This window comes from Haliotis rubra, unplaced genomic scaffold, assembly GCF_003918875.1.
Source record: "Haliotis rubra isolate DU_JTF1 unplaced genomic scaffold, ASM391887v1 Scf1248, whole genome shotgun sequence".
Classification (NCBI taxonomy): domain Eukaryota; kingdom Metazoa; phylum Mollusca; class Gastropoda; order Lepetellida; family Haliotidae; genus Haliotis; species Haliotis rubra.
Window position 1 is genome coordinate 96,001 of NW_025765168.1, and position 10,211 is coordinate 106,211.

At 43.4% G+C, this 10,211-nt stretch overlaps 1 protein-coding gene across 1 annotated transcript; it reads right to left on the minus strand.

The window, feature by feature from the left end:
* Positions 1-1,693: 1,693 nt before the first annotated feature.
* Positions 1,694-8,106, minus strand: LOC124266321 (homeobox protein rough-like). Its single transcript, XM_046701131.1, has 3 exons — positions 7,388-8,106; positions 2,626-2,860; positions 1,694-2,165 (listed from the first exon to the last, which is right to left on the minus strand). The coding sequence occupies exons 1-3, from the start codon at positions 7,482-7,484 to the stop codon at positions 2,033-2,035; spliced, it is 465 nt and encodes a 154-aa protein (XP_046557087.1). The 5' UTR covers positions 7,485-8,106; the 3' UTR covers positions 1,694-2,032.
* Positions 8,107-10,211: the final 2,105 nt, after the last annotated feature.

A 10,211-nucleotide genomic window follows, 5' to 3' on the forward strand; every position in this document is an offset into this window, starting at 1 on the left:
TAGTATAATGTTGGCTGACTTGTTAGTATAATGCTGGTTAAAGTGTCAGAATAATGCTAATTGACGTGTTAGCATAATGTTGGTTAACGTGTCAGTATAGTGCTGGTTAACGTGTTAGTATAATGCTAATTGACGTGTCTGTATAATGCTGGTTTACGTGTCAGTATAATGCTAATTGACGTGTCAGTATATTGTTGTTTGAAGTGTCAGTATAATGTCAGTTAACGTGTCAGTATAATAATGATTGACGTGTCAGTATAATGATGATTGACGTGTCAGTATAATGTTGGTTGACGTGTCAGTATAATGTCAGTTAACGTGTCAGTATAATGATGATTGACGTGTCAGTATATGATGATTGACGTGTCAGTATAATGTTGATTGACGTGTCAGTATAATGTCGGTTAACGTGTCAGTATCATATTGGTTGATGTGTCAGAATAATGTTTTTTGACCTGTCAGTATAATTTTGTTGGACTTGTCAGTAAAATGTCTGTTAAGTTGTCAGTATAATGTCGGTAAATGTGTCAGTATAATGTTGGCTGACGTGTTAGTATAATGTTGTTTGACGTGTCAGCATAATGTTGATTGACGAGTTAATATAATGTTGATTGACGTGTGAGTATACTGCTGTTCGACGTTTCAGTATAATCTTGGCTGACGTGTGAGTATAATGTTAATTGATGTGTCAGTATAATGTTGATTGACATGTCAGTAAAATGTTGATTGACGTGTCAGTATAATGTTGGTTGACGTGTCAGTATAATGTCGGGTAACGTGTCAGTATCATGTTGGTTGATGTGTCAATGTAATGTTTTTTGACCTGTCAGTATAATGTTGCTTGACTTGTCAGTAAAATGTCTATTAAGTTTGTAATTTATTGTTGATTGACTTGTCAGTATGATGTTGGTTGACGTGTCAGTATAATGTTGATTGATATGTCAGTAGAATGCCGGTTGACGTGTCAGTATAATGTTAGTTGACGTGTCAGTATAATGTTGGTTGACGTGTCAGTTTAATGTTGGTTGACGTGTCAGTAAAGTGTTAGTTCACGTGTCAGCATAATGTTGATTGACGTGTCAGTATAATGTCGGTTAACGTGTCAGTATCATATTGGTTGACGCGTCAGTATAATATTGGTTGACGTGTCAGCATAATGTAGGTTGACGTGTCAGTATATTGTTGGTTGCCTTGTCAGTATAATGTTGCTTGATGAGTCAGTATAATGTTGGTTAACGTGTCAGTATAATGTTGGTTGACGTTTCAGCGTTATGTTGGTTGATGTTTCAGCATTGTGTTGGTTGACGTGTCAGTATAATGTTGGTTGACGTGTCAGTATAATGTTGGTTAACGTGTCAGTATACTGTTGGGCGACGTGTCAGTATAATGCTGGTTGACATGTCAGTATCATATTGGTTTATGTGTCAGTATAATGTTGGTTGACGTGTCAGTATAATGTTTGGCGACGTGTCAGTATAATGCTGGGCGACCTTAAAGCAGTATGTTGCGTTGCATGTGCTAATCGTACTTCCACCTCAGGTGCGGGGCTGACGGAACATGGATCATATTAGGTGCTAGTCTGGGATCCTAGCCAACGTCGCAACTCTGCCCCTCCAAATACTGTCCCCTAGAAGACTGCGTGAGGGGAACATGGATTATGCTTGTTTGAGCAGATAAGGATGAGAGTATTTATTGTAAGCATATTTGATTACACTTTGCCCATGATCACAAGTGATAGCACTATTGTAATCTATTCAAACACAGGAACACAACGTGGAAGAGAATGCGATACAATCGACCGTACACATTTGCATAAGGCGCAAGTCCTGGTGCAACAATGCAAGTATATATTCTGAGGGGAGATGACACGTCCAGATGCACTTGCACAAGAAGCACTCTCAAGAATGGTGCATGAATGTCATTCTGGCAGCGTCAAGTCAAGTAGCAGTTGTGTCCAGGATGGTGAAGCGTATTTCAAGTGTGCCATGAGTTCCGGCAAGTCTTTGGTTGTGGCACAGTGCATGAGCCGTCCTCACGAAACACTGGAAGACACCTCCGGAGCAGGTCTCCGAGACCATGGATCCCAGGCCGGAAATGATGTCACGGGAGAAGATGTCAGGGGCAACTGTCCTGGATACGGCAATCCGACTCCATAACTCATAGCTCTGAAACAGTCAACTGATTGTGAAGCTTCTTTTCACGTTGCTCTTTTCTTAAACACAGTTCTTACAATCCACGTGATTCGGCTGAAATCTAAATCATTCGTTCTAAGTATGTTAATTCAAAATCTTGATATTAGAAATAAAGTTCTGAACAAATTCTGTGTTTCGTTAATGCGTTTTGATTCAGGCAGGGAGGGTCTCAGTGACATTCAAATATTCACAAAGCAGAAAGACTTCCGCCCGTATACCCCCTTAAATTTCATTCTAGTCAAATCATATCACCTGAATATATATATTCCTCATCTGATAAGGATGAGTTTTAACATGTTTCTTGAATTGTATCTGAACATACTGAAAGACATATTCTAGTTCTGAAAATGCCACGCAAAGACATATTTCCTCATCGTTAACATTTCGGGGGGATACGGGCGGAAGCCACCAAAGTATATTGCCCTCTGTTTACCGTATTTGCTGATCTAGATGCGCCTTCTCTATTCTCTTGTCTTTGGCACGTCTGTTTTGGAACCAAATCTTGATCTGTGTCTCCGTCAGGGTCAGCAACTCCGCCAACTCCAACCTGCGCGTGCGCGTCACATACTCAGCACGTCTGTACTCGACCTCCAGGCGTAGAGTCTGCTCGCTGCTGAACGTTGTCCTCTGGCGTCGCGGGCGCTGCTCCCGTCTCTTGCGACGTGGAACTGAAAATGAATCAATTACAAGTCATATTCATTCAGGGACGGTGGGGTAGCCTAGTGGTTAAAGCGTCCACTCGTCTCACCAAATACCCGGGTTCAATTCCCCACATGGGTAAAACATGTGAAGCCCATATCTGGTGTCCCCCGCCGTGATATTGCTTGAATATTGTTATAAGCGGCGTAAAACCAAACTCACTCACTCACTTATAGTCATTGACACAAACGAGATTGATTATATCAATGAAATATGGATTTAACAAACCAGCAAATAAATCTGCCATAATTCACAAGAAGGGTCGGTGGCCAGTAACATTCTCCATTCGCTTCTTTACCATGAAACCCCTACAATGAACGCACCTGGTTGTATCTCATGTGAAGACCGAAATGTTATATATTACAAGAATCATAACGGTAATGGACTAACCATAATCGGAAGTAACTTGAAAACTAACTATATCTTTTTACTTACCTTGCCTTTTCTACACAAAGGGCATTTTCTTGCATCAACACAATCATATGCTATCTTGTACGTTCCGTGGTGATTGAACAAAGAGACATGCACAACCTACTTTTGAGACATTTCACTGTGTTCAAAATTATGTGAATATTAAATTGATGCACGTGATAGTCACATCTTCTGTACAAATAATGGCAATTCTGATTGTTCTGTCAAAAGACACGTACGTAGGGGGCTTGGCGATGAGTACCTGGTGTGACGGTCGTCTGCTGTTCTACTTCTCCTCTGAGCTTCCTACATCGTTGGTCAGTTGCCTAAGCGTCTGTGGTGAATATTGAACTTAACGCCTATGGAGTTCATCCCACAAATCCGTTCTCTCTGGTTCAGACACTGGTGCGTCTGAACAACATATGACGGAAGTCAAAGCAACACGAGCTCAGTGTGGTGTAGTGTTGCCATATTGAAACAACGCCCTCTGTCGGTTGATTCCGCTGAACCACACAGACGTCGGATCTCTGTGTGTGTGACATTGTTCCTCACACCATGGCATCGGATCTCCGTGTGTGTGATATTGCTCCCCATACCATGTCGTCGGATCTCCGTGTGTGATATTGCTCCCCACACCATGTCGTCGGATCTCCGTGTGTTTGATATTGCTCCCCACACAATGACGTTGGATGTCCGTGTGTTTGATATTGCTCCTCACAGCATGACGTCGGATTTCTGTGCGTGTGATATTGCTCCCCACACAATGACGTCGGATCTCCGTGTTTTTTATATTGCTCCCCACACCATGACGTCGGATCTCTGTGTGTTTGATATTGCTCCTCCGACCATGACGTCGGATCTCTGTGTGTGTGATATTGCTCCTCATACCATGATGTCGGATCTGTGTGTGTGTAATAATGCTCCCCATACCATGACGTCGGATCTCCGTGTGTTTGATATTGGTCCCCACACAATGACGTTGGATGTCCGTGTGTGTGATATTGCTCCTCACGCCATGTCGTCGGATCTCCGTGTGTGTGATATTGCTCCCCACACCATGACGTCGGATCTCCGTGTGTGTGATATTGCTCCCCACACAATGACGTCGGATCTTCGTGTTTTTTATATTGCTCCCCACACAAAGACGTCGGATTTCCGTGTGTGTGATAATGCTCCCCATACCATGACGTCGGATCTCCGTGTGTGTGATATTGCTCCCTACAGCATGACGTCGGATCTCTGTGCGTGTGAAATTTCTCCCCACACCATGACGTCAGATCTCTGTCTGTGTGATATTGCTCCCCACACCATGACGTCGGATCTCCGTGTTTTTTATATTGCTCCTCACACCATGACGTCGGATCTCCGTGTGTTTGATATTGCTCCCCATACCATGACGTCGGATCTCTGTGTGTTTGATATTGCTCCTCCGACCATGACGTCGGATCTCTGTGTGGGTGATATTGCTCCTCACTCCAAGATGTTGGATCTCCGTATGTGTGATATTGCTCCTCACGCCATGATGTCGGATCTGTGTGTGTGTAATAATGCTCCCCATACCATGACGTCGGATCTCCGTGTGTTTGATATTGCTACCCACACAATGACGTTGGATGTCCGTGTGTGTGATATTGCTCCTCACGCCATGACGTCGGATCTCCGTGTGTGTGATATTGCTCCCCATACCATGTCGTCGGATCTCCGTGTGTGATATTGCTCCCCACACCATGTCGTCGGATCTCCGTGTGTGTGATATTGCTCCTCACGCCATGACGTCGGATCTCTGTGTGTTTGATATTGCTCCCCACTCCACGACGTCGGATCTCCGTGTGTGTGATAATGCTCGCCATACCATGACGTCGGATCTCCTTGTGTTTGATATTGCTCCACACACCGTGACACTTTTGCCACCGAATTTCTCGACCTGCCGATTGCAGTTCGGTGCAAAATGTTCATGTGAATGTCGGCAGCACACGCTATCTTACAATTCGTCAGAACTAGACTACCCACCGGTATCTCAGAGTTCCTGCCAGTACGGCGTAACTCCACTGGATACGTTGTCGTTAACCCCTTGAATGTTTGGTCGGATACCCTCCACACCTATGTCCTGCTGACTCGGTGCCAGTAGTATTTGACGTTGATGACGTGGATGACGTGGTATGTGGCGAGATCTACGGGGTGGTAATAACTCTTGGTCTACCCCTTTCTTGGGCAATCTCTGGCTCAATTCAGGTGGGCTTACCTTCCCATAAACTGGATTTATGCTGTGGCGTCTGTTGAAATGACTTCCACCATCATTCTGAGACTCTCCCGCTTCCAGACGTCATACAGCGATGCTGCTGTTGACAGCTGCCAGGGGGGCGGTGGGGTAGCCTAGTGGTTAAAGCGTTGGCTCGTCACGCCGAAGGCCCGGGTTCGATTCCCCACATGGGCACAATGTGTTAAGCCCATTTCTGGTGTCCCCCGCCGTGATATTGCTGGAATATTGCTAAAAGTGGCGTAAACTAAACTCAGTCAGTCGGACAGCTGCCAGGCCCGGTATTCCGATAGCTCATTTGACAAAATGTTGAGTGACTATGGGCTTCTGATGGTCAGCGCATTCTGCTTCTCATTTCTTTCCCACTACCTTTGCCTGCAGTCTTATAAAGAAGAGCTGCATTAAGCTATCCCAGTTTAAGATGTATGTGCGCTACTACACCAGCTACCCAACATGGGACTAACCTGGTTCAGTTGCATTTGTGGTGTTAGTTTCATAACTAATCAAAATCGACATTTTCATTGTCTACAATTAGTTTCATTTTGTGGTTATTTTCCTTCAGGACGAGTAATGGTTATGCCTTTGCATCATAACCAACATCCACCAACTTTTATCTGACATTCGGCGTCTTCATGTAGTATTTAGTGACATCTTTTACCACAGATTGTCTGGCCTTGATGCACATGCAACATGTGTATGCAATATGGGATGCCCACTTACACCACAGTGCAGGCTTGCAGTAACATCTCTAAAACAGGATATGTCAACAAATCAACGATTTAGTTTATGTATGTGCCCATATCAGTTTGAGATGTACAGGGCGACTGTTATTCTACGTCTGTAACAGTACGGCCGTCCATATCACTATACTGCTGGCAAGTCGTCTCCTTTGTCCATTGCGACCCCATTCCTTCTGTTTTATCCCATCATATTTTGCGGGAACATTCGACTGAGAAGTTCAATTTTTCTCCAGAACTCCCCAGAATCAATGAACCAATCAAAAGTGACATTTGTACATTATTGTTTCGGTCGTGAGTTTCACATGCAACATATCCTAAGGTCTGAGCTCAGCTCTTTTGTCCGTTTACTACTATTCCAGTCATTCATTACAAGTGATTCTATGAGGTCAGGTAAACATGTTGCTGCATGCACGTTCGCGCCGAAGTATTATTTTATATCGGCTGATAACAGGACGTGTTCAGAACTGTTCTGCGGATTATCGTCCGTGCAAATCAATCACAATGTCGTCCAGCCTCATTAAGTGGCTGTCATAGTAAAGATTCAATGAAAACTGATTTCATCATTTCTATCAATGATTTCAATAAAATGTATCAAACTGATTTCATCATAGAATCTATCAAACTGATTTCATCATTCTATTAAACTGATTTCATCATAGAATCTATCAACTGATTTCATCATAAAATGTAAACTGATTTCATCATAGAATCTATCAAACTGATTTCATCATAGAATTTATTAAACTGATTTCATTCATCATAGATTTCATCATAGAACTATCAACTGATTTCATCATAAAATGTATCAAACTGATTTCATCATAGAATCTATCAAACTGATTTCATCATAGAATCTATCAAACTGATTTCATCATAGAATCTATCAAACTGAAATCTGATGTCAGTGAGGCGGCGGGGAAACATAACGGCGAACAGCGACAGCTTCATTCCGCGGAGTTTCACACATTCCTGAGATATGAATATCTGAGATATCCTTGTCCCCCACAAGGGATAATAATAGAACCTCAAGACCACGCCTATTCACTGACTATGATACCAATATTATTGTGATAATTCTTTTCACTTACTATATGACGGCGGTCCCTCAGGTAGGTAGAGCCCACGGAAGTCGAGGTGTGGTGTGAGCGGCGTCCCTGTCGCCGGCTCCAAGGTAGCGCCCTCCATTCCGGGAGGTAACCCATGAAAAGGTTAGACAGCCGTATCCCTGGTGGAAGAGGTGATGGCAGCGGGATTGGAGGGAGGGTGGGGCACTAGGAGGTGTCCATCGAGAGGGCACAGCGTTGGTACCTTTAGGTTCTATCTCCTTCTCAGAAGAGGTTGTCATATTTACCTCCTGGAATATTGTCTTCAGTATTGAACGTTTTACCTGTATGTGTGTCTTCTGTGTTGTTCTACGCTGTATGCTGGTTGCCTGGCAATAATTCTTCGCGGATGCCCATCACTCTTGCGGGAAAAATCACAACGAAATTTAGTCTGAGGTGTTTCGGAACGATTTTAACTTTCCCAAGTTGCCGTCCCCAGGTTTAACTAATGTGTTGAAGTAAGCTACGATCACGTTCTAGCTGTCCATGGAACTGACACTCCAGGTGCTGATGAAGATGCATGCAGAGTTCGGTAAATCTCGGGGCGTGTATGGAAAGCGCGGGAACGGCCGCGTGTAGGGGCACACGAGGCGTGAGACCAGATATGCTTTCTGTGATTTCTCCAAACTATCACTGGTTTTAATCAATGATTAAGTGCGGCCTCTAAACAACCTGCAATTGTCAGTGGATACATAAAGAGTCGTTTTCTTCTCATTATTGTTAGCAAGCGGAGCAATTTCCTCCTTCACTAGCTTCATTATCACGCATGCGCGGTTCTCCTCGCTGCGCCCTAGGCCACAAAGAGACAGGAAGAGCTCAGAGGAGACAGTTCCGATTAAATACATCTGAATTTCACAACACATTGGTGATAACTGTTATAACCAATAATTGCACGATTAACAGACTGGGGCTAGCCACACGTGCGGCAAGTAATAAGCTAATTGGTTTTAAATAATTCATCTCATCACTCCAATTCATGGGCGATCGCTTGACAAATTGGGTTGGCGTTTTTGCGGCGAGTCACGTGAGATACGTTTACAAAAACTTCATCTCTATATGCAGCATCTCTGACTGTAGTAGGATGTAGAGGCCTCATCATCAGTTGGAGAATTAATAATCTGTCTTATTCAGGAATTATTTATAGAGACATCGGACAGGGATCCAACAGTACAGAGTTGTACCCGGTAGTGACAATTAATGAGACGGTCCACGCGACTGAGCCATAGGCTCTCATATTGGAGCGTTGTGAACAGCACAGCTGGCTGTCTGTCTGTGAGGAACACTTCGTAATCTCATATAGTAGAGGTTTCTCAACTCAGTCTAGCGACCAGTTAGTGAGTGAACGAGTTTGGTTTTGGTAGCTTGTGTTGAGATATCTGTTCGATTCGAACCTATACCTAGCAATTCGTGGTAGTTATATTCATCGAACAGGGAGAAATTCTTCAAAATGACGCATCAGTTTTGCGAGAAGAAAGCGGGGCTAGACTGTAACATTATATTTGTCATCACATGTCACTTCCATCACACGCACATCTGACAACTAAGGCTTAGACTCCAATATTGATTTAAAGAAATGACTTCAATTAAATTGAAAAATAACCTTTGTGAGGTGGGACATTCAGAGCAAGTACTTGAGGAATACGGGGAATATGACATTTACATGGCAGAAAGATGCTGTGTGGAAGGGGAAATATTGTGGTTCAAGGACTGTGCACAAACTAATTTGACACCATCTTGTTGTTCTAAATGGTGTTGTTACAGAACAGAAAAGGCAATTTCGTAGTGTGTGTGCAATGGTGGACGGGGGTGTATCTGCATAATCAAAATCAATGAAACAATATTAATAAAACACGTATACCATGGCCGTTCACTGACATTATAAGACATTCATACCATGGACGTTCACTGACATTGTAAGTCAGTCATACCATGGACGTTCACTGACATTGTAAGAGAGTCATACCATGCACGTTCACTGACATTGTAAGTGAGTCATGACATGGACGTTCACTGACATTGAAAGGGAGTCATACCATGGACGTTGTTACATTGTAAGCGAGTCATATCATGGACTTCACTGATATTGTAAGAGAGTCATACCATGGACGTTCAGTGACATTTTAAGCAAGTCATACCATGCACGTTCACAGACATTGTAAGGGAGTCATACCAATGACGTTATTACATTGTAAGAAAGTCATACAATGGACTTTCACTGACATTGTAAGAGAGCCATACCATAGACGTTCACAGACATTGTAAGCGAGTCATACCACGGACGTTCACTGGCATTGTAAGCGAGTCATACCATGCACGTTCACTGACATTGTGAGAGAGTCATACCATGCACGTTCACTGACATTGTAAGAGAGTCATATCATGGACTTTCACTGACATTGTAAGCAAGTCATACCATGGACTTTCACAGACATTGTAAGAGAGCCATACCATGGACGTTGTTACATTGTAAGAGAGACACACCATGGACGTTCACTGACATTGTAAGAGAGCCATACGAAGAACGTTCACTGACATTGTACGAGAGTCATACAATGGACGTTCACTGACATTGTAAGTGAGTCATACCACGGACGTTTGCTGGTCTCCTTACATTGCAATCATTATGTAGTCGGGCTCATGATACTCATGACTTGAAATGGACAATACCACGGCTGTGGCTTATGTGAACAATATGGGAGGTATTAAGCCCAGCTGTAATGATATGGCAAGAACAATGTGGTTGTGGTGCAAACAAAGGAATATCTGGTTGAGTGCAGCTCATTTGCCGGGGGCATATAACTGTGATGCT